The following is a 25,748-nucleotide window of genomic DNA, read 5'->3' as shown; positions in this document are numbered from 1 at the left end:
TAGGAAGCCCAATAGCCATCATCACTGTTACATCCTCAGAAAGCATGAGCTCCTGAGTTGGGAAGATCTTGTGCAATACACCGACACATGTCTTGTATTCAAGATCCTAAATGCCCTGGCTCCCCCTCCACTCAGTATTTTTGTTAAACAGAAAACCCAAACATATGGCAGCATATCCACAAGGTCTGCCATGAGAGGTGACTGTATAGTTCCCCTAAGGAAAAGCACATTTAGTAAATCTGTTTTCTCTGTGAGAGCTTCCCATGTCTTGAATACACTGCCATCAGACACACATAACTCCACTACACTTTCACAAAATGCATGAAGACATGGCTAAAGGTCAATCAGATTTGTGAACATGGTCCCTAGCTGTGTATTGCCGCTTTCCATGTTGTCTGTTGTCTTGCTGCTTTTTGTTCTATGTTGCTATGTTGCTATGTCTGTATGCTATGTCTTGATTGTCCTATGTTGCTATGTCTGTATGCTACGTCTTGCTTGTCCTATGTTGCGCTGTCTGTATGCTATGTCTTGCTTGTCCTATGTTGCTATTGTCTATATTGTAATTGTTTGTAATAACCTGCCCAAGGACTGCGGTTGAAAATTAGCCGGCTGGCTAAAACCGGCACTTTTACTGAAACGTTGATTAATGTGCACTGTCCCTGTAAAAATAAAATAAAACTCAAAAAATAAACTCAAACCGGACAAACAAACTATACTAAACAAGTTAAATGTCTTACCTGTGATGAAATATTTTACACACACATAACTACATGTAGCATACTTGGACACAGGGTTCCCACATTTTTTTATATAAATGAGAATTAGTATTTAGAAATCACTTCTAAATGTTATGCAGTAAAAACAGCTCAAAATATCAAAATTGGACTAAAGTATTTACATTTTGGGCCTGTTACAATAGATAAATCATGACGGACATGACGAATATCTACTTTGTTAGATCAGATTTGTTGAATATATGCCAATCTGGTCTCAATGGAATGGTCTGCGTTCCATCAACCCCTTTACCGCATCCAGGCAACAGTACAGAATGTCAACTTTTATTTGAAGGTATTTTCATGCATATCTGTTTTACCGTTTAGAAATTAAAGCAATTTATGTCCCTCCATTTGAAGTCTTAACACACTGATCAATGTCTAAATGGGTTTACATGATAGCTCAGCTGAAACGAACACAGCTTGTTTCCAAAGCTTAGCAGGGTATATAGAGGTAGGCATCTGGATGGTAGACTCATTCTCACTGAAGTGCATTGTCTCTCGTATACCAGTAAGAGTCACTGTTTAAGCAGATGTTACTGCGAGTGTAGCAAAATGCTTATGTTTCTAGCTCCAACAGTGCAGTAATATCTAACAAGTAATATCTAACAATTTCACAACAATACACACAATCTAAAGGAATGGAATTAAGAATATATAAATATTTGGACGAGCAATGTCAGAGCAGCATAGACTAAGATGCAGTAGAATAGGATAGAATACAGTATATACATATGAGATGAGTAATGCAAAATATGTAAATTCAACATAATATCAGCAACCTAATATACACTTTATTTAATATAAGATGAAAAATATTTTTTTACGATTCTATGTGGAATTTTCTACGCAATTTCAACCTATGCATAGTTCTGATGATTATGTTGAAATGAGATTGATTTAAACTGACTAACAGGTTGTTACATCAATGTGTTTAAGTTGAAGTTTTACCCTAATGTCAGTGTTTACAATGCTGGTTCAAATGAAGCATGAACAGTACTGGTGTTTGACTTTTTTCAAATCCAATGTATTTTCCACTTTGATTCCATGTCACAATACGTTTAAAAATCATGTTGAAATACTGTTGATTCAAGCAGTGTATGTCCAGTGGGAAGTATTTGGACAAATTCGCTTATAGTATATTAAAGTAGTCACAAGTATAGTAATTGGTCCCATAGTCCTAGCACGCATTGACTCCATCAAGCTTGTGACTCTCCAAACCTGTTGGATGCATTTACAGTTTGTTTTGTTTGTGTTTTTAATTATGTTTTACCCAATAGAAACTGAATGGTGAATATATTATGCCATTTTGTAGTCACTTTTATTGCAAGTAAGAATAGAATATGTTTCTGAATGCTTCTACATTCATGTGGATGCTACCATGATTCTAGAAAATCATGAATTAATCTTGAATAATGAGTGCGATGCCATTTAGAGGCACAAAGATCATACCTCCCCCAAATAAATGTTTTCTCACTCATCATTATTCATGAGTCCTTCATGCTTTTTCTTAAGATAATCCTGTTGACGCCCATGATTAATCAACTCCAGTCATCATTCACCTCCAGTTATGAAAATTGCTTGTATTTCCTCGCTGTCAAAATAAGATAAAATTGTCGATCAATTGTTTTTTAAATGTTCAATTCTCCCTGACTGTCTAGCATTCATTATAGTGATTATTAGTGAGCTGGACACTGTAAAGAAACTGTATGAATGTAGGTACATTGTAATTGCTATACAGTTTCAATTTGGGTTTTAGTAAAAGGAATATGGGACCAAATACGACACTTTTGACTAATATGATACATTATAAGTGAATTTGTCCAAATACTTCTTCACATTGGGGGGACTAGATACATAAAGTGCTTTCATTTCTAAATGGTAAAACAGATGTGTTTTTTTTTAATGTATAGAAAAATTGGAATGTCTGACTGTTTTGCTGCTCATGATATTTTAATAAAACATTGGTTATAGGCTACTGTGTGCCTACGCTGGCAAAATAGATGTCATAACCAATTGTGTTACCACTAATACCAGCTTTTGGCGAGTCTTAAATATCACCAGTAGCGCTGTTATAAGACAGGTAAATTACCAACCCTGGAGCCAGGTTTGGAAAATAGCAGTACCAGTCAAATGTTTGAACACACCTACTCATTCCAGGTTTTTTATTTATTTTTACTATTTTCCACATTGTAGAATAATAGTGAAGACATCCAAACTAGGAAATAACACATATGGAATCATGTAGTAACCAAAAAAGTGTTAAACAAATCAACATATATTTTATATTTGAGGTTCTTCAAAACCTTGATGACAGCTTTGCCCACTCTTGGCATTCTCGGATTGACTGACCTTCATGTCTTAAAGTAATGATGGACTGTCGTTTCTCTTTTCTAATTTGATCTGTTCTTGCCATATGGTATTTTACCAAATAGGTCTATATTCTGTATACCCCCCGACCTTGTTATAACACAACTGATTGGCTCAAACGCACTAAGGAAAGAAATTCCACAAATTAACCTTTAACAAGGCACACCTGTTAATTGAAATGCATTCCAGGTGACTACCTCATGAAGCTGGTTGAGAGAATGCCAAGAGTGTGCAAAGTTGTCATCAAGGTTTTGAAGAACCTCAAATATAAAATATATGTTGATTTGTTTAACAGTTTTTTGGTCACTACATGATCCCATATGTATTATTTCATAGTTTTGATCACTTCACTATTATTCTACAATGTTGAAAATAGTAATATGCCATACATATTAGCCATACATATAAGCCAAATGTGCCAAGCCAACAGGACTACATAGAAGAACGAACGGGTGAATGCACAGAAACAGGTGAGCTCATCTTACACATTTGGTTGTAGAATACAAAATGTAAAATGTCAATAAATACAAAATGTCAGATGTAAATCAAGCCAGTTTTGAATAAGGGCATAATGATATTCATGTTTGCTCCTAGATTTTAATGGACAAGGAGCTTCTGACAATGGAATCAAATGAAGGTTCTTGTGGTTCTTCTGTGGATGTTGAGTATGGACTTTATCCACTTTGTATGATGATGATTGTGTTACTATTTTACATATACATTTCATTTAGCTGATCTTGATTCCCTCCCCCCGGCGGTGGCAGCATGACACAACAGTGAGGCTTTAAGCACTTAAATAGAATACACAATCTCATATTTTGAGGCCACAGGGCTTTACAGGAATTGCTTGTGCTTGGTTTTCAACCTCTCTGTCTATTCCCTGCAGCCATTTATACCACTCCAGCCACCACATCAACTACCCCTGGGGAGTTTACATTACCTCCAATAACTGATTTGAATCCACTTCCTCTCTGACTGACTGAATTGTAACTGACTGAAACCATCTCTCATCTTAATGAGATGTTATATATGTAGCCTGGAAAATGCGTTATCGCTAAGAGACGTTTTAGGTGGGTCTTAAATGTCCTAACCTGCGCTGCCTGAAATTGGCACTTTGGCAGATGTTAAGAACACACCTCAGACATTGCCATACCTCCCACCTTAGTGCAAACAAGCTGATGGTATACAGGTAAAAATAAAAACGTCCTAAAATAGCTCACACACTTCAATTAAATTTATATTGTGTTTAATATCACTGGATAAGTAGTTATTTTGTAACAGAACTGTTTTCATCCATTTTATAGTTTTATTCTCGAATTCCATGCATGGCTTACTTCACAGGAGTTTCCGTAAAGCTTGTATACACATTTTTAGATAGACACACATCCTCTTGAGGTAAGAAAACTATTTAGATTTGACCTACAACCTACAACTTTCCCTTTAATCACTCAGCTCAGCGCGGAATATAAAATTAATGAATTGTTATTAGATAGTGGTTTCATCTGTCCTAGTCTACAACGGTACCATTCACTACAAGCAAAGCACCAGCCATTGCAACTGCTTAACATGACCTTAACATGACCTTGACATGACCTTGTATTTTCATCTAAAGTCAGCTTGGCTGAAATCCAGGCGCAGATATCACACTATAGGTTTCCAATCAAAATTATTCTTCTAATTCCTATGGCAAATGTGAAGTATTTATTTTCAAAATTCTCTATTTTATGTCAGTGTGTGGCATCACTCCTGTCAACAACAAAATAGTGGGAGGTCAAGATGCCCCTGCAGGAAGTTGGCCCTGGCAGGCAAGCCTCCAAGAATCTGGCAGCCACGTTTGTGGTGGGTCCCTCGTCAACAAGGAGTGGGTGATGTCTGCAGCCCACTGCTTCTCCAGGTGAGTTAGCGTGAGATACAGGGAACATAAAGGTTCTAGCACAAACGAATATGTAAAAAAAATATACATAAAAAATTGTAATGCAGCTGAAATAAGTTGTTCAAAATGTAATTGTCCATTAATTCTGTGTTAATCTTCTATTTTGTCACTTTGATGTGTCTTCTTTTTTTCTCCAACAAAGCGCAAGCCCAAACGGTTGGAGCATTATCCTTGGTCGACGGAACCAGCAGGGCAGTAACCCCAACGAAGTGTCCACAACTGTGGATGAGATCATTTTACATCCAGCTTACAATGGAAGCACACATGACAACGACATCGCTCTGCTCAGACTCTCCTCACCAGTTAATTTCACTGATTACATCTTTCCCATCTGTCTGGCAGCAAGTGACAGTGTTTTCCACCAGGGCACTGAGAGCTGGGTGACTGGCTGGGGCAATGCCAATGAAGGAGGTGAGGACACGTTAATTATCCATTGTAGGAGATGTTGATGAGATGATGTCTTATGTGAAACAGTATCCCCAGTGGCCACAAGTGCACATAGATTTTTATTGTTATTATTACAATTGAAATTGACAATTTAAAGATCTCCCATTACTAGTCTTTTGTTTCCTTCAGATCCCCTACCCCACCCCAGACTCTGCAAGAAGTGGAGGTTCCAGTTGTGGGGAACACAGTGTGACTGCCTGAATGGGGTCGCCTCAATCACAGACAACATGCTCTGTGCTGGTGTTCTGGAAGGGGGCAAGGACTCATGTCAGGTAAAGTCCATGCTAACCTATCTTCTTGTTCTCCTTGGCCTAGTTTTTCTAAAGTTTTCTGATTGAATTTCGGGAATCAGATAGTATTAAATGTATGGAAATAGTATTCATAGGGCCTCCTGAGTGTCGCAGTGGTCTAAGGCACTGCATCCCAGTGTTACAGCAGCACTACAGCCAGGGGTTCGACTCTTAGCCGTGACCGGGAGTCCCATAGGGCGGCTCACAGTTGGCCCAGCGTCGTCTGGGTTAGGGGAGGATTTGGCCAGAGGGGATTTACGTAGCGTTTTAGCAACTCCTTGTGGCGGGCCGGGCACCTGCAGGCTGACTTCGCTCGGCAGTTGAACAGTGTTTCCTCTGACACATTGGTGCAGCTGGCTTCCGGGTTAAGCGAGCGGGTGTTAAGAAGTGCAGCTTAGCGGGTCATGTTTCGGAGGACGCATGACTCGACCTTCGCCTCTCCCGAGCCCGTTGGGGAGTTGCAGCAATGAGACAAGATCATAATCACGGAATTAGGGAGAAAAAGGGGGTTAAAATAAAAAAAGAAATATAATTAATAGAACGGGCGTCCCCATTCAAGTCAAAGATACACCCATCCTATTTATTCTGTTTCTATGCATGAAATCTGATCAGATAACTTTTGTAGAACTGGGCCCTGTTCCAATCCATTTCCTAGAGCCTTCCTTCTTTTAATTACTTTGAGAGACTTACCTTGCTCTATCTTCTCAGGGTGACTCAGGAGATCCAATGGTGGTTGAACAGAACTCCGTCTGGGTCCAGTCTGGTGTTGTTAGTTGGGGTTATGGCTGCGCTCGGCCTAATCTCCCTGGGGTCTACACCAGAGTGTCCAGTTACCAGTCCTGGATCAACTCCCAGATCAGCACCGACCAGCCAGGCTTTGTGTAGTTTAAATCCAGTGGGGAAGATGCTGACAGCAGTTACATCTGTCCTACTGTCGACCCCACTGACACAGATTCAATTTTTGATAATGGGCAGAGTTTGTTCGGCTCCCTTTATATGCTGAGCGCCTTGTTCATTATGGTGTTTCTTACCATTTAAAGAATTGATTCCTACAATCAAGGGCGGGGTTTTATTGGCAGCCTGAGTCCATGTACTATTCGTTCGGGAGATTTTTCTTTCATAGTAAAGGCTGATGTGCCCTGGGAAAACAAGAATGGGGAAGGAGGTAGCCTAATGCCTAAAGTTCTATCCAGTGTATGTGCAATTACGTCTTTGAGTTACCCCAGATCTGCTCCCCTTTTCCCTGGGCACATCTTCCTGAGTGAGTGTTGTTTTCAATGGGCCTTACTATTGTATTGATTTATTTGTGAAGATGGATAACTTTAAATATATATTTACCTATTCATTTAAGGGGCAATAAGAGATTCAAACAAACACACACCCTGCTTTGGTTAACAGCTGAGGGATAGGGCTGGAGAAATGTAACTCAAATTCATAGACAGAGCTTTAGGTGCAAGGAGTGACTGATGGCTTTAACAATGTTTTGTAAGGTTTACAATGTTGCTTTACAATGATTTTGTTTACAGACAATAGAGTAAAACATGCTTATATTTTCGCTTTTGATGAAGTAAGACAGTTGCACTAAGGTCATGAGGAATTTTAAGTTGTATTGTTCTAGAATGAATGGCTATATATCTTTAAAGATGCACTCCAGTCTCCTTTTCATTTTTCATTACTTAACAAAAGTCACATCTCAGTAGGTGGTCCAGGTATCCTCATGACATTTCAAAAGGGGGAGTCAGATGACGTCCAGTAAACCCATCAGACCAACTTATTTAATGGCCAACTCTCGAAGTTTGCAGTTGTCTAAAAAAAAACGAAAAATTGCTGGAGAGTGTCTTATCATTTAAGTCTAAAAATGGTTGTACCATTCCCAGATTACCCATTTAATATTTAACAAATTACATATCCTTTTGCTTTGAAAGCTGTATAACAATGCAAAATCAAAGATCTTTATGGCCTAGTGGTTAGTGGCGCAGCCCACAGAGCACACGTTGTGTCGGCGTGGGTACTGCCTACATGACACACTGTTGTCTCTTGTCTTTCCTGTCTCCTCTTTCTATCTTCCCTATCAATGAAGCATGGGTAACACTATATTTTAATCAGGTTCACATTTTAACCAACCCTGAAGAAGGCACTGCGTTACCGAAATGTTGGTTATGAGGTTTACCCATTAAATTGTTGGGCGCATACATAGTGCAACTTTCTTTATTTGTTATTATACAAAGCACACATTTTAGCCACTACTAAGTAGTTTCTAAGTTGGTATGTACTGTACCAGTCAACTTTGGACACACCTACTCATTCCAGGTTTTTTTCCCCAACTATTTTCTACATTGTAGAATAATAGTGAAGACATCAAAACTATGAAATAACATATGAAATCATGTAGTAACCAAACAAGTGTTAAACAAGTCTAAATATATTTTATATTTAAGATTCTTCCCATAATGCTTGTTGACTGAACATTCCAAATTACCATGGCAATTATGCATCACAGTAGTAATGAGAACAGGACATTTCCTGAAGTAAATGTGTGTGCTTGCTAGTTTTGCGTATTTATGGTTGTGAAATAGTAGTAGCAGTGGTAGTCACGGCAGTGATAATGGTAGTAGTAGTATTGGTAATAATAGGGTTTTCATAGGCTATGGATTAGTTATAGTGACATACTGTATTTTGAGGTGCTTTGTAGGTGTGGAGTTATTATAGTGGGATAGTATAGTAGGCTACAGTGAGTGCTATAGCATCATAAGCGATAGAATGTGTTTTTTAGCTCTCAAATATTTTAGTTTGAACATTCTGAAAGGGCTGTGGCAGTGATAGTTTGGAATGTTAGAGCCTGCACTCCACCATTGAAATGAATGGGGACACAAAAAGCTTTATAGTTTATGAAATATGAATGGTAGCAAAAAGCTGTGTTGAAGCCGTCTAAGTTGAGTCAGTCTGCACATTTCAACCTTGTAAAAAAGTGGAAACGCTTCAAGAGCAGTGGCGAATCAAAATGTTGCCTTTGAAGTCTCTGGAACTTTTTTCCATATTTAAACAGTTATATTTCAAAAAGTACAAACAGCATCAACATTCTTTTGACGGGCAAACCACGTTGAGTTGGTTTGGTGTTTGTAACGGTTCAAAAGCAGTGGCGAATCCAACCACTTCCCATTCAAGCAAATGGAGCTTTTATGCACCTTTAAAACCGTTACAGTTCAAAAAGTTAAAATGGTATCACAAAGCTTTAAACAAGCAGCAGTTGGTAGCTTTTATGGTTTTGGTACTAATGTTGGCAATGGAAGGCAACTTATGAGAAGTATTAATCATTTCTAAAGTCGGCTTGGCTTTCAGCAAGCATACCTAATAAATACTTTGAGAAAACATAATAAAACCAGAACGTCTTTAGGTAAGGAGCCATTTCCTCACATTGTATTTGTCTCAGTTTTGAGCAGGTGAAAGGTCACATCCAGAACTACTTACAGAGCCTAGAGAAGAACATCTTGGAGAGGGAGGATCACACTGAGCTCTACCTGCTCTTTGTCAACTGCTTCCAGGTTACACAGACCTCTACAATATTACTTTACACATTAATGACATTCACATTTATATTGTAGTCATTTAGGAGATGGTCTTATCCAGAGCGACTTACAGTTAGTGCATTCATCTTAAATGCCCAGTGCAGTCAAAAATTAGTTTTTACTGTGATTTGTGTCACATTCTACAACAGCTGATTAAACTAACACTGTAAAGTGTGAGGGTTAGTTCAAGAAAAGAAAAGAGTGTTATTTTATTGTTTAATTTTTTTTGGGGGGGGTTTGATTGATCGATTGACTGATTGACTGTTTCTTGTATGTCAGGATTCCCTGCAGTGTTCTGGAAGTTTAGTGATGGAGGAGGGGAGAGAGCAGCAGAGGAAACTGCAGGAGGACACACTGTTCCTGGGTAGGCTAGCCAGGAAGCAGATCCCTGGAAGACTGGAGGACCCAGCTGAGTTCCTGCTGAGCATGGCTCGTCTGAGGCTCTGCCTGGGCACCGCTGCCCACCTGCTACAGAAGGCTGTGGCCCAGGGTGAGTAATATAGCAGACTGGGGATTTATTGTCACTTAAATCGTAGATTGAGCCTTTTAATCACCATTAACATAGCCTAGACTGTAGTACCATTTATTCAACTGGAAGCATTGTGAATATTTTATGAGGTCACTTCATTTTATTTAGTCTCTTAAATGTTTTTTTTTTTTAAGTATACATATTTTTTTTTTAAATTTTGCATGCATGTTTTTATGCTCCATCTGTTACATAGTTGAAATTCTGTTATTAAATATGAAGTGCATTTCCAGATACTGCTGGTGGGGCAGGTGATGATGTGGAGGCTCAGTACCTGTCTCAGGTGAAGGCAGTGTGTGAGTACGGAGGTAACGACTGGTTCAGAGTGTTCCTGCTGAGAGCGGTCAATAGACAGGCGGGGATAGACTGTGTCCTGGCCCTGATGCACAGATCCTCATCCTGGGGATGGGCCTTCCCTTCAGAGGTCCTCCGACTCCAGGTACTACCAGACTGGATATTATATTATTTCTAGTTACTTACAGTGGAATTCTTTGCTATTCCATCTAGTTGAGGAAGCCTATTATGATCTCCTCTTGCATTAACCATGGTGACAGACATCCTCGAGCAAACAACATAACAATAATGAGGTACCTGCAAGATGTGAGGTTGATCATGATCATCCTATCAAATTAAATTAATAATAAATATTTGTTGGCCAAATGCTGTCCACACTTTATAGGCCCTTACACATCCTACTTTCACATGTTGTGTTTCTCAGAGGCTGATTCCAGCAGAGGTGGACCGGTTCCTGTGCTGTGGTCCGTCGTACCAGGCCCTGAGGGACGGGGTGACTCAGGCCCTGCTAGACGCTCATACTGACCCCCTCCGGACAACACTGCAGGTCAGCGTCCTTACCACACATCCCTGGAACATAGAGATGTAGTTTATCACAGTGTTCTAAAAAATAGCGTTCTAATGGTGTTACCCTCTTTACGTTGTACGTCTTTTTGATGAAAGTGTCTGCTAAATGACAGAAATGTTCTTTGTAATGTCAAAGCTGCAACATTGGAGAAAGACACAAACAAGCTAAGGGGGACAGTCAATAAGATTGAAACCTAAGTTAATGAACTTAAAAAGGAGAACATCATTCTGAGAGAAGCCTTACTTGACATACAGACTAGATCCATTAGAGAGAATATTTTTAATTAATCTTTTTTTACTTTTTAATGGTACGTTTACAAACATATATTTTGATAAATAGAATTGAAACTTGTGTCTCATTATGGTAAGTGGTGAAATAAGTTTAGCCAGTTATAATTGTTATGGCTTATATATAATAAAAAAGGATGATCAGTATTTACCTGGCTTAAAGAGAAGGAATATAATATCTATTGTTTACAGGAAACTCATTCAACAATTTTAGATGAAGTTTTGTGGAAAAAGGACTGGGGGGGGAATATATTTCTCCCATGGGCAAATAATTTCAAAAAGGGTGATGATATTAATTAAGAGTCATTTTGATCCAAATGTGCAAATTGTCCAAACAGATCATCAAGGTAGATGGATTATTTTAAATATGTTATTGGACAATAAACAGACATGGCTTATTAACCTATACGGTCCAAATAATGAAGCTTCTTTGAAAATATATATAAGAATTGATCAACTCTACAAGCAACACTAGACTCTTATTATTTTGGTGAGGGATTTTAATACGGTTTTAAATACCTCTATGGACCATAAAGGAAATCACACTACAAACTATCACCCTCAGGCACTTAAGGAAATCATGAATGTCATGGATATATTGGAATTAGTGGATATATGGAGGCTTAAATACCCTGACCTAGTGAGATACACATGGCGGAGGCTTAATCAAGCTAGTCGTCTTGATTACTTTCTTATGTCATTCTCTTTAGCACCAAAAGTTTAAAAAGTGTTGATAGGGGACAGAATGTGGTCGGATCATCACATCATTGGCATATATATTACTCTTACAGAATTTCCACGTGGGCGAGGATATTGGAAATTTAATCAAAGCCTACTGGATGATAACTTGTTTATAACTAGGACTATAACTAGGACAGAAGAATTTATAACTGACTTTTTCCGACATAACATAGGTACAGCAGATCCCCTTATGTATGGAACACTTTTAAATGTGCCTTTAGAGGCCATGCAATTCAGTACTCATCTGTAAAACCAAAGCAATTTAGATCAAAAGAGTCCATATTAACAAAGGAAATTGAAGGACTAACAGAACAGTTAGATAGCAATAAAAACTGTACCATAGAGGCACAGAATAAGTTAAAGGAAAAACAAAAAGAAATGGAGGAACTTATTCAAGAAAGATCCAGTGTAATATTTTATAAAAAATAAAGCGAACTGGATGGAATATGGGGAAAAATACACCAAATTATTTTTCAATCTTCAACATAGAAATGCTACCAATTTTTGGTTACAAATGATGGAGTCACGCATGATTAGCCAAATTATATTTTGAATTAGGAAGTAAAGTACTTTAAGAATATATTTTCATTTCATCCCCACTAACCAGAGCTAAATGTATGGATTTTTTCCCTATTAATAATGTCAAATTACATTTGTACAGAAAGACTCATATGAAGGCCAAATTACAGAGGAGGAACTTCTTAATGCAATTGAAGCCTTTAAGGCTGGGAAAACTCCAGGGCTGGATGGCATACCAGTGGAAGTATACCAACCTTTTTTATATATACTCAGAGGACCATTATTAGCATGTTTTAACCACCTATATAAATGATAGATTATCAGACATGCAACAAGAAGATCTGATTTCATTATTATTGAAACAGGATCCAAGTGGTATATATAAAGATCCAGTCCATTTAAAAAATTGGAGGTCTCTTACACTTCAGTGTTGTGATGCAAATATTCTAGCTAAATGCTTGGTGCATAGATGAAAAAGGTATTGTCAGATATTATTAATCCTAATCAGACAGTTTTTTTTACATGGACAATACATTAGAGATAATGTAAGACAAGTACTGGAAACAATATAATACTATGAAATATCGGGGATACCAGGCCTGGTTTTCATAGCTGATTTTGAAAAGGTTTTTGATAAAGTACGACTGGCGTTTATATATAGATGCCTAGAATATTTCAATTTTGGGGAATCTCTTATAAAATGGGTTAAAGTTATGTATAGTAACCCTAGGTGTAAAATAGTAAATAATGGCTACATCTCAGGAAGTTTTAAACTATCTAGAGGAGTAAAACAAGGATGTCCACTATCGTCATATCTATTTATTATTGCCATCAAAATGTTAGCTGTTAAAATTAGATTCAACAATAATATTAAGGGATTAGAAATCCGTGGCTTAAAAACAAAGGTGTCATTGTACGCTGATGATTGTACGCTAGAATCCATCCACAGCCTCATAGAGGATCTAGATACTTTTGCTAACCTCTCTGGATTAAAACCAAATTATGATAAGAAATGCGTACTGCGTATTGCGTACTGGATCACACAAAAAAAACTTTTACATTACTGTGTAGTTTACCAATAAAATGGTCTGACGGGGATGTGGACATATTCAGTATACAAATCCCGAAAGAAAGAAATGATCTCACTCCAATACATGTTTATAGAAAGTTAGCAAAAATAGATCAACTCTTGCTACCATGGAAAGGAAAATACCTGTCTATTTGTGGAAAAATCACTTTAGTCATATCACAGTTTACCTATTTGCTTATGGTTTTGCCTACACCAAGTGACCTGCTTTTTAAATTATATGAACAAAAATATTCAGGGCAAAATGAAAAGGGCCTATTTATATAACGAATATGAATTCGGAGGGCAGAAATGATGAAATATTAAATCATTAGAACTCTCACTAAAGGCATCAGTCATTCAAAGTTATGTTTAAATCCAAAATGGTTTTCTATTAAATTGGTAGGAATGTCTCACCCCATGTTCAAGAATAACCTTTATTCAGATTACAACTGCTCACTTTCGGTTGTTTGAAAACGAAATCATCTCCAAAATATCGTTTTTTTTAAACAAGCCTTAGAAAGTTGGTTGCAATTTCAGTTTAATCTACCTGAAAATAGAACAAATAATACAACAAATATTGTGGTTAAACTCAAATACACTTATTGATAAAAAAAAACAAGAAAACATTTCGATAAAATGTAAAAAAATATATATATATATAATTTTTGTAAATGACATCATAAATATGACTCGTTGAGTTATGTCACACATGCAGCTAACACAGATATATGGAAATGTCTTCCCTACCCAAAATTACAACCAACTAATTGCAGCATGACCACAAAAATGAACGAGGCAAGTAGAAGGGGGAAAAAGTAAGGAACTTGTCTGTCGGCCCTGCATTAAAGACCATAAATGGTTAAAGAAAATTGTACATTAATTGTTTATGTTTCATTGAACAAGAATGGGAAACGGTGTTTAAACCCTTTATTTACAATGAAGATCTGTGAAGTTATTTAGATTTTTACAAAATATCTTAGAAAGACAGGGCTTGTATATGTATGTATATATGAGTATATGCATGAATGTTTATGTATGCATATGTATATGATTGGGTATGTACGTTATGTGTGTATGTTTATGGATATACAGTTGAAGTCAGAAGTTTACATACACCTTAGCCAAATACATTTAAACTCAGTTTTTTACAATTCCTGACATTTAATCCTAGTAAAAATTATCTGTCTTAGGTCAGTTAGTATCACCACTTTATTTTCAGAATGTGAAATGTCAGGATAATAGTAGAGAGAATGATTTACTTCAGCTTTTATTTCTTTCATCGCATTCCCAGTGGGTCAGAAGTTACATACACTCAATTAGTATTTGGTAGCATTGCCTTTAAATTGTTTAACTTAGGTCAAACGTTTTGGGTAGCTTTCCACAAGCTTCCCACAATAGGTTGGGTGAATTTTGTCCCCCATTCCTCCTGACAGAGCTGGTGTAACTATGTCAGGTTTGTAGGCCTCCTTGCTCGCACACACTTTTTCAGTTCTGCCCACAAATTTTCTATAGGATTGAGGTCAGGGCTTTTTGAGGGCCACTCTAATACCTTGACTTTGTTGTCCTTAAGCCATTTTGCTACAATTTTGGAAGTATGCTTGGGGTCATTCTCCATTTGGAAGACCCATTTGCGACCAAGCTTTAACTGATGTATTGAGATGTTGCTTCAATATATCCACATAATTTTGCTTCTCATGATGCCATCTATTTTGTGAAGTGCACCAGTCCCTCCTGCTGCAAAGCACCCCCACAACATGATGCTGCCACCCCCATGCTTCACGGTTGGGATGGTGTTCTTTGGCTTGCAAGCCTCCCCCTTTTTCCTCCAAACATAACAATGAACATTATGGCCAAGCAGTTCTATTTTTGTTTCATCAGACCAGAGGACACCAAAAAGTACGATCTTTGTCCCCATGTGCAGTTGCAAACCGTAGTCTGGCATTTTTTCTGGCGGTTTTGGAGTAGTGGCTTCTTTCCTTGCTGAGCGGCCTTTTCTCTGAGGTCTTGGCTGAATTCTTTTGATTTTCCCATGATGTCAAGCAAAGAGGCACTGAGTTTGAAGGTTAGTCCTTGAAATACATCCACAGGTTCTCCTCCAATTGACTCAAATGATGTCAATTAGCCTATCAGAATCTTCTAAAGCCATTACATTTTCTGTAATTTTCCAAGCTGTTTAATGGCACAGTGAACTTTGTGTATGTAAACCTCTGACCCACTGGAATTGTGATACAGTGAATTATTATAAGTTAAATAATCTGTCTGTAAACGATATTTGGAAAAATGACTTGTGTCATGCACAAAGTAGATGTCCTAACCGACTTGCCAAAACTATAGTTTGTTAACAACAAATATGTGGAGTAGTTGAAAAACAAGTTTTAATGACTCCAACCTAAGTGTATGTAAACTTCTGACTTCAACTGTATATATTTACCCCAAAAAATATATGGGGGATTGGAAATGATGCAGACAATTACATTGATGGAAGCAACAATCTTTCTGCAATGTTAAAGCTGATCGACCTCTGGTGCATTCAAGCATTCAAGATAATCACTGACTGACTGTGTTCTGTTTCTTTTATAGAATCTGAGCTGCTCCAGAGCTTCAGCCCAAGTTCTCCTAGTCCTGGCTTTGTTCAGACAGGTCACCTGTCGCTTCGCATCACCTGATTTCAAAATTCACCCCACTCCACAGGTGACCATTCTCAATTTATAGTAAACTCTAGGCAGTTTCCTAGACACAGATTATGCCTAGTCCTGGACTAGAAAGCATTCTAAATGGAGATTCTCCATCGAACGTTCTTATTAGTCCAGGACTAAGGTCAATCTGTGCCTGGGAAACTGTCCCTTATTGTAATAAACTCATGTGGTATGAAATTTCTTTTTTCCCCTGCCTTCTCCTTACAGGAGACAAGGAAACTGGATGACTTCCTGAAACACAGCCTACCAGGTGAATTCAGAGAGCTCTGCACAGCGCTGTTATCAAATCAGATAGGTGGACTCCAGATCTCCCAGATTGTCCCACCTCAACGGCGCCTCCTTTTGGAGCTCCTGGTCCATGCATACGCTGTGCTCCTCAGTGGGACTACACTGCTGGCTCCACTCCACCAGATAGCCTCCCAGCCTCAAAATATGACGGTGAGGCACTCTTTTCTCTGATACACTGATTCCCAAATTAACCCCCAGCCCCTGCCCCCTTGGCACTTGTGACTAAGGCGTAAGGGATATCTCTACAAGTGGGGTAGGGGCTGGGGTTGATACTGTAATAAGATCATTGAGGCGATTAACCAGTTGTCCCACAGGGCTCCTATTTGCCCACCATGCCAGATGATCACACTAGTGAGGCACGCCAGTGGATGACTAAAGAGAACAAAATCAAGATGTACTGTAAGTATTTGCTGGCAAATGTATTCTCGTATTGCAATTGACATCATCATCACTTGATGATATGCAGTAGTACTTAATCGTTTTACTATTTTGATTGCAGTTTGTGCCAACGGTCATGCGTGTTTTGTTGGAGAGGTGAGAGATATTTTCTTGTTTATTTTGTAGATATCTCATTTAGCAGTTTCTTCCTATAAATTTGACTCTGTTCTTCTTCTTTATCTTAGTGCGGGAAACCAGTGGCAACATCCAAATGCCTTGACTGCGGTGTTCCAGTTGGTGGTGTTGCTCATAACCCAGTTGTTGGATTTACTGCTGCTCAACAAAGGTCCTTTGCTTAACCGTCTCTCCCAATATACAACTGAGAAATCTAGTTTATGAGTTAATGCCACATTGACCTTTGACCTCTGTGTGTGAATTTAGTGTGGGGGATCAGACCAGGACTGGTCATATTTTGGGAGAGGCTTATCGTAGGGCTGAGGCCCCAGAGAGACAGATGTCACCAGCCCAGTCCAGTATCCTTCGGCTGCTCAACCACCTGGCCATGCTGCAAGGGACCATCAAAAACTACCAGGTAAGGCCCGACCAATATCTCAAGCTAACATCAAGTAGTTGGAATAGGTATCACAAGAAACCTGTGCTCGGAAGTACATTGATCACTTCTCAACAATATCTCAAGGAATTATCAACTGTTGAAATGGGCATAAAGCCATTATGTCGGTTAAGTTAACTGCGTGATAAAAAATAATGTTTCTTTGTCTGGGCAGGCAGTCAGTCAGATGGTCCATCCTGGTGTCCAAGATGTCCTGGGGTTCATGTGGAGCCACCTTGAGAAGGACATGGAGGTGCTGGGTCGGACACTGGATCAGAACATGGACAACACGGCTGTTATAATTCATCTGGTTCTCCAAGCCTGTCTGGAGTTCACTGCAGGTGATTACACTTTTCTTCCATGTTGTTTTAATAAATAGTTCCTACAAATAGTTTTACAAATATTATATAAAAAATATAAATAAAATGTTCCCCACAATTCTTACAAAGAAATGTCTAAAATATTGTCATGTAATGGTTGCACCTCAGAGTATTTGAGTGAGTTTGTGACTTCAGCTGAACCAGGTTATCGCCACACAAGACCTGACCTGTCCTCTCGACATGGACGGGAACAGTGGGAGAAACTGGTCTGTGATGCAGTTATCAACCCAATAATCCAGGTATGGTCCAACTGGGATTAGTTTAGGCTTCTGGTAACACTTTATTTGAAGGTTTGCAGGGTACGTACATAAGGACTTCATAACACAGTCATTCAGTATTCCTGGTGAAGGACTATACTGATTTGGGACACTAAACTACGTCCAATCTTTTTATTGTACCTATTAACCCACCCATTTGATCTCCAGCATCTAAGGAGGAAACTGGCTGAAGCTCAAGTCAGTATCAGTGCAGATGACAGGCTGGGTGGAAGCCCACTGATGAGACTGCTCTATGCGGACCCCCGACCCATGCTGCCCCTGCTGCCCTCCCTCTCAGACTGCCCCACACACCACTCCTCCTTCTGGAGCCTGTCTGAAACCCTCACCGTGGAGCACTTCTCTCAGAGAGTGGACCAGGAGCAGGGAAGCAACACCGTACCCCTCCTCAAACTCTTCCTAAAGAAGGTAACTGGAAATGAAACTGATCAAGAATGGGATTCAAAAGACGAAATCACTCCATTCCATTATATTGACCTTCATCATGTGACATTATGTTGTCCACATTATTACCTGTTTATAGAGAATGGAGTATGTTATGGGAGAGTTTCCATACTTGTCAGTGTGCTTAAAGATATGTTTGTCTGTGTATGTATTTGTGTTTGTCCACTGTAGGTGCTGTGTGTGAGACAGCTCCACCATCTACCAGAGCTGGCTGCCTTACAGGCTGACTTGTCCAGAATGTTTCCCCTGACAGCTGAGATGACCAGTCAGAGCATTGCCCAGGTGTTGCAGCACATACCAACAGGTATGTGGGAGTTTTTATTCGGGTTGATCAATCAATCAATCAATCAACCACTCAATCAATGAGTCACCAAACTATACCACTGTAGGGTACCAGAAGAAAGTGCTGCTTGGGAGAATGAAGGTCTTCATGAATGTGTGGAACTGCCTTAGGATGGATGTGGCCAACAATGGTATGTACAGAAAGCACATTTATTCCCCACTATGTGTCAGTGTATGGGGAATCTTGTCGGATAAAATAGTCCTGTCTTTTACCTTTATTTAACTAGGCAAGTCAGTTAAGAACAAATTCTTATTTTCAATGACGGCCTAGGAACAGCTGCCTTGTTCGGAGCCAGAATAACAGATTTTGTTTTTACAATGTCAGCTCGAGGATTCGAACTTGCAACCTTTCAGTTACTAGTCCAACGCTTTAACCACAAGGCTACCTGCCGCCCCATCTAACTCTGTGTCTTGATGTGTGTGTACTGTGTGTGTATCGCATGTGTTTTGAGCAGCAGATTTAGGTGTGACACCACAGGTTTGTGAGAAGGAGCTGACCATGGACAGCTCTGGGGAGTTCCTGTCAACCTGTCGTCACGGTCCAGGGTCCTGCCTCCAGATTCTGGTCAAATTCCTGTTAGAGACTCACAACAGCTTGGTCAGAGAGGTTAGGAGACTCAGTCACCATGACAACAGGTTAGCCACACCTACCAAACTTCTACTTTTGATAATTTGATTGGCTTTTGATAATTTGGCTTTTGATATGGACCTTGCGACTTTGATAGGCTATCTCAGACTGAGTAGGAGCTGATCTAGGATGAGTTTCTCCATTTAAATCATTATGATTAACATCAGCACTCCTACTCTGAGTCACTCCTACTCATCAGCACTCCTACTCCTACTCTGAGGCACTTTATGAATATTGGCACTGGTTCCCCATCCCATTCATTATGATTTAAAAGTCTAAACTGATCCTAGACCAGCACTCCTGCTCTGAAACTGATCCTAGACTGGGCCCTGAATCTTAACTGTGAGATGTTTTTCTTACACCCCTGCAGTGCCTACAGTGTTCCTCTGGAGGGGGTGTCAGAGACACAGTTGACCCTGTGCCACCCTGAGAGGGAGCTGCTCCCCCTGGTGTTATCCCACTGTCATTACACACTGAGGACACGCAGGGAGACAGACAGCAGCTACAACCTGATGGACATCCAGGCACAACTGGCCCGCCGCTTCCTAGCTGGGAAACCAAGCATCGAAGCCGTAAGAGACAAAACTTTGCGATATCATATTTATACAATTATTGTGCATTCGTCTTAAAGTGATGCTCAAGAACTGTTGTATAATTTCAGCCGGTAGTTTTGAAAGGGGTGCTCACGAGCCAAAGCGGGTCCATGTTTTTTGTGTACTACCACGTCATTCAATTGTGTACTACGTCATCCATTTCGTATGATATGTTACATGCTGCAAACATATATATATTTTGCAACATATATTGCAATTCCTATGATATGTTACGAATCCAATTCGTACAATATGTTACGAACTTGTTGTGCTTAAGATCCAGGAATGCATCTTTAAGATAGCTAGGTAAGACAACCACATATTGTATAACAGTCATAGTAAGTAGTTTCCCCCTGTAAAGTCGTTATCAGCAAAGGCAATGCTAGTAGGAAAATAAATTCAATTTTTTTTTATTTTATAAAATACATTTACAGTAGCAGGTATACTAACCAGGCATGTATTTGCAGGACACCTCAAGATACTTGAACAGATATCAGCAAGACTTCTCAGTAGTCCTTGATGAAGTCAGGGCTAAGATACCTCAGGTAAACATATGTTTGCGCTCAGTTTAAGACTGTATCCTTTTTTTTTAAAGCATTGAAGTCATGCCCAGCCCCCATGGATTCAATACCAACCAAGAATGTACGCACACAGGAGTTTTCCCCAGTGGAGTTTGAAAGGGCCATTTTGTTTCAAGGTCAAATTCCTAAACCCACCATACTCCACTCTGTTTCCATTCACTGGGCTGGGAGGTAGTTAGTCTCCCAGGCTATGCGTCACTGTGTCCAGCTCTCTGCTTACAGTTGTTCTGTCTGTCTGTCTTTTTGTTTGTCGTTCTGTCTGTCTCTCTGTCTGTCATTCCATCTGTTGTCCTGTCTGTCAGGAGTCACTGAAGGGCTCCGTTAGCTGTGCTATGAGGACAGGACTGCGTTCATACACTGACGTGTGTGACGCTGTGTTTGCGGTGGAGATTGGCCTGCGGTTCCTGGGGAAGACTAGCGGAGTGCCCCAAGCCCCACTCTTGTCCTACCTGACTGAGTCACTCAAGATGGGCCCACAGATCTCTAGCAGTGTAGCCAAGGTAGAGTAACTATTAACTCCCGCAATGTCTCCACCTAATGCCCAGAGATGCAGTAATTCGTGTTTATTCCTTGTATCTATTTTTGTCCGGGTAGATTATGCATGTGCTCTCCTCATGACTCTCATTCCTAAGGCACAAATATACTACTATATGTCAAATATATGTTATAGAGAGACCACTATTACAGAGGTCCCCCTGCTTTGGCCCTTTTAACTGTACCCCTCTCACATATCTCTGTCCCAGGTCCTTGGAGAGAGCAGACTGGAACACAGCACATTCACCTGGCAGCTCCTTACCTCCTGGAAGTCTGAGCTGATGTTGAGCAGAGGACAGGTGAGTTAACATATAGCCCATACCTGTTTCTCCACAGGTGAGTTAACATATAGCCCATACCTGTTTCTCCACAGGTGAGTTAACATATAGCCCATACCTGTTTCTCCACAGGTGAGTTAACATATAGCCCATACCTGTTTCTCCACAGGTGAGTTAACATATAGCCCATACCTGTTTCTCCACAGGTGAGTTAACATATAGCCTATACCTGTTTCTCCACGGGTGAGTTAACATATAGCCCATACCTGTTTCTCCACAGGTGAGTTAACATATAGCCTATACCTGTTTCTCCACGGGTGAGTTAACATATGCAGTACACATCAAATTGGCCAGCATCGATTTTTCAGTGTTACATTTCTAGTGTTGATTCAGGCGTTCTGTAAGAGTGGAATTAACACGCAGTGGTGTAAAATAACCCCCAGTGTTGGTGTTAACAACCAGAGTTATTATTTAACACTGTGGAGAGTAAAACAGTCATGCAGTTAGTTACATATACCAGTTCTAATCATAACAATAAGTGAGTTGAAATTATCCCTACTGATCTTTTTATATCAATGAATCTGTGGATAGTCCAAATCACTTTTAAAGACCAAACCAACAATACAAATTCTGTCAGTGAAGTGAAACACCCCCTCTATGACCACATTTGGTAGTTTGTCAACCCTTTCACTCACCTGACCCTTGACCTCTGTTTAACCACCTCTGGTTGACCTCAGGTACCACATGCAGGCGGTCAGCCTCCGTCTGAGCTGTAAATCCAGGCAACAAGTGACATTGGACATGGCAGGCGTTGAATCAAAAACAAATGTTGATTAAAAAAAACAGAATTTCTGTTTATTATAATAATACATGGGATTTATATAGCGCTTTTCTAAGACTCACATATGCTTGTTTGAATCTCAGCTGGTACTCCTTGTAGATACTGTAGCTTAATTCATGTGCATTTCATTTATTATTTGTTTGCTTTTCTTATTTAACTCTGCATTGTTGAGAAAGAGCTTCTAAGTTGACATTTCACCTGTTGTATTCGGCGTTTGTGACAAATACAATTTAATTTGATTCAGAATTTGATTTAATGAAAAGTGAGTCTTGTTCTCCTCTTCTGATGATGTGAGTCAGATTTAATCTGATCTAGGATCTGTTTTTCTATTCCTAATTATATAACTTATATCACTATGATTTATCTTGTGCTTGCTGCATATGGATGTTATGTGTTTGCAGGACCCTTTCCAGAGGCTGCCATCAGAGTTCCAGCAGAAGTTATCCGAGGAGGAGAGGAGAGAGCTGAGGGTCTTCTTCAGTGGGACAGACATTGACATACTCTCCCTGGAGCTGCATGAAATCCTCCTCCTGAAGACCAACACTCAGGCTTTTTCAGACCAGGCTTATCTACCACACTGGGAGTAAGAGCCCATTTTGTATTACATTTTTTTGCATTTTTTATGCATTATTATACAGAGCAGAGCTAGTGGGAAAGATGGTTAACACTGAGAGATGTGTGTGCTGTAGACTACCTAGGTCACAGTGGGGCTAAGGGCCGTTTTGGCTGCTTTCTGCTTTTGTCGTAAACACATTGGCAATCCAGCTCTCACCATTTTTTATGGTCATGAAAAGTAACTGACAAAACAAACCTCTTATGTAATTAACAGTAACTGACAAAACAAACCTCTTATGTAATTAACAGTAACTGACAAAACAAACCTCTTATGTAATTAACAGTAACTGACTAAACAAACCTCTTATGTAATTAACAGTAACTGACAAAACAAACCTCTTATGTAATTAACAGTAACTGACAAAACAAACCTCTTATGTAATTAACAGTAACTGACAAAACAAACCTCTTATGTAATTAACAGTAACTGACAAAACAAACCTCTTATGTAATTAACAGTAACTGACAAAACAAACCTCTTATGTAATTAACAGTAACTGACAAAACAAACAAAGACACTAACCATTTGTGGCTGAATGAAGGATTGGTATGGGGCCAAATGTCGCACAAATTTGTAAAACACATTATTGACAAAGCATTTGAATGATTTGATTAGCACTGCTGTCATTACTATCATTACCCACCTTTGGACAGGACTTTGATGTTGATTATACATTTTCCTGATCTTAAAAAATATTACAAGAAAGAACGTGTTCCTCTAGTATTTTCAGTGATTACCGCCCTGTCCTTACCCCTGGCCACACTTTGATGTTTAGACTAGAGGAATCTGTCAATCTGTTTATATGGACACTTTCATTCCCAATAAAGCAGGAGCAAACACTGAGAGACACACAGAGAGAGATCCCCTTGGGACATGAGGCGGGCCCTTTTGACTCCTAGGGGCCAGAAGGGTCCGGGGTGTGATGCTTACCGGCGCCCATCTGTCAGTGGAAAGGGACTTAAGTGATATACACTCAGCCGGCACAGGTCACCCCTGCCCCCTTACTAAACCAGCAGCTGGGGCTAGGGACTGAATAGGAATGCAGCGTGTGGTGAGGACAATGGGTTGCAATGCTAACTGTTGCCTCCTCTCTTCCCCTCCTTCCTGTGTGTGTGTGTGTGTGTGTGTGTGTGTGTGTCCCACAGCATCAGGTCTACTCTAGACAACCATCTGGATAAGAAGAGACTCCCACCCATGCCTGGGCTTGACTCCCTACCGGAGGACATCACTTTGGACAAAGGGGCAGATATGTGGAGAATGGCTGTAGAGTTTAGAAAGAGATAAGAAGAAGATGCTGGTTTTGATGGTTGTTTATTATATGTTTTATTTTACATTGTGGCTTAACAGAGTTTGATTATTCAGCAAATATAAAGTTTGAATCCAAACAAGGACCAATTATGTGCCCTTGAGCAAGGCACTTTAACTTAATTGCTCCTGTAAGTCGCGCTGAATAAGAGTGTCTGCCAAATTACTAAAATGTCAAATGATTTTTTCCTGCCTAATGATGACATATTAGGCTATCTCTACTTCCTTGGCTAACTTCATATAGGCAATTATTCCCACAGTCTTGTGTGTGAATATTGTCCATTATCTCTAAAGACCCTGTACTAGTTTACACCCATTCAACCTTTGACCAACAGTAAAAAGGGGTGTCTAGTAGCCTGTTTGTTTTTATGCGTTGTTGGACCACCAAAATAAAGATGTTCTATTACAGCGAGTAACATTATATTGTCTATTTTACTTGTTTTCATATGTATTACTTGAAAATAAATATATAAATGAAACAAATGTTCAAATTACCATGAACCGTGTTGAAACGTGCGTTGGTTAGTGCTCCCGTGAATTAAAGTAAACTAATTTAAAGCTTATTTTTTCGCTTTCTGATTTGTTAAAATGTTATATCGTGACAACTGGGGCTGGGTAGGACGCAGGTGGTGGGGGTCACACCCCCCTCTTGCTAAGTCAACCAAACAGTGCGTTTGGGGCACGCCCCGTTAGCCACTGCACTGCTAACCGACATCTCCACTCCACCTATCAGATCCTCTGGATTTCCAGGACGTTGTGTTTTTACCGCCAATCACAGTTCTCAGTAGGATGAGTTCTTGTATTTTCTGGTTGCCACAGAGAAGATGTTGAGGGTATTATTGTCACTCACTCTTTGCTTTGATGGAGCAAGTTCACGGAATATTTCTACGGAGCTGTGGTAACGAAGAACTATCGTATCTGACCGTTTGTAGCTAGCTAGCTACTATAGTGGATTTATTGAAGTTATTTCGCTTCGTAGCCAACATGTTGCTTTTCGCTTATTATGTGTAGAAAGATGAGAGCAAGCTAACTTAAGCTAGCTAGCCAGCCAGCCTAGTGCGCCACACACAGAAGGTTAGGCTGCACATAAATACTCATTTTAGGCATCAACCACTTGTTCAAACTAGCTTCTAGCAGACCCACTTGACAGGCTCCAGGCTTATAGTTAACGTTAGCTCTTGGCTTTTAGGTAGCTACTGTTAACGTGTGTTGATTTAATAAATCCGTGCCACCAAGACATACTGTAGCTATTCTCACTAAAACGTCACCATTGGCTTTGGAGTAATTTGCGATAACAACACAAGCAAGGTAAGTTTGCATGGCCGACTTTACGCTTATTTGTGGTTTTAACATTTCAATTTTTATCTTTGGTTCTCCTTATCACCCGTATTCCCCCCCTCACTTCGCACAACCAACCTATATCCTACACACTGATTCCATCGAAACATTGTAGCCAACGATATGATAGCTATCTGAAACCATGTTACCCTGTTCCACTAATGTTAAGCAGGACTACAAGCTAGATAGATCTTGAGACAAAGTGTCACATTTTGTCAATCCCAGGTGAACGACATAA

General features: G+C 39.6%; 2 protein-coding genes across 13 annotated transcripts in view; both read left to right on the top strand.

The window, feature by feature from the left end:
- The window catches only part of rnf213b (ring finger protein 213b), a 73,423-nt gene extending 48,688 nt beyond the window's left edge, over positions 1-24,735 (top strand). For 6 of the 11 annotated variants that reach the window (XM_036960490.1, XM_036960488.1, XM_036960487.1 and 3 more), the window contains 22 exons: positions 9,244-9,355; positions 9,659-9,869; positions 10,139-10,344; positions 10,624-10,746; positions 15,964-16,074; positions 16,287-16,517; positions 16,682-16,766; positions 16,867-16,901; positions 16,991-17,091; positions 17,187-17,337; positions 17,531-17,696; positions 17,844-17,974; positions 18,161-18,418; positions 18,626-18,758; positions 18,844-18,927; positions 19,252-19,432; positions 19,795-19,996; positions 20,485-20,562; positions 20,901-21,098; positions 21,342-21,431; positions 22,653-22,834; positions 24,013-24,735. In XM_036960490.1, the coding sequence (XP_036816385.1) occupies positions 9,244-9,355; positions 9,659-9,869; positions 10,139-10,344; positions 10,624-10,746; positions 15,964-16,074; positions 16,287-16,517; positions 16,682-16,766; positions 16,867-16,901; positions 16,991-17,091; positions 17,187-17,337; positions 17,531-17,696; positions 17,844-17,974; positions 18,161-18,418; positions 18,626-18,758; positions 18,844-18,927; positions 19,252-19,432; positions 19,795-19,996; positions 20,485-20,562; positions 20,901-21,098; positions 21,342-21,431; positions 22,653-22,834; positions 24,013-24,151 (3,208 nt within the window). In that variant the 3' untranslated portion in view covers positions 24,152-24,735. The other 5 variants (XM_021581064.2, XM_036960491.1, XM_036960493.1 and 2 more) reach the window with 5 other exon arrangements.
- Positions 24,736-24,973: 238 nt separating this feature from the next.
- Positions 24,974-25,748, top strand: part of cep131 (centrosomal protein 131) — a 49,457-nt gene continuing 48,682 nt past the window's right edge. For both annotated transcript variants that reach the window (XM_021581059.2, XM_021581058.2), the window contains exon 1: positions 24,974-25,480. The gene's annotated coding sequence lies outside the window, so the exon portion shown is untranslated. The remainder of the gene's footprint in view (positions 25,481-25,748) is intronic.

This window comes from Oncorhynchus mykiss, chromosome 23 (assembly GCF_013265735.2).
Source record: "Oncorhynchus mykiss isolate Arlee chromosome 23, USDA_OmykA_1.1, whole genome shotgun sequence".
In the NCBI taxonomy this organism is placed as follows: domain Eukaryota; kingdom Metazoa; phylum Chordata; class Actinopteri; order Salmoniformes; family Salmonidae; genus Oncorhynchus; species Oncorhynchus mykiss.
Note: the sequence above shows the minus strand (reverse complement) of the source record. Positions and strands in the feature narration are given on the sequence as shown.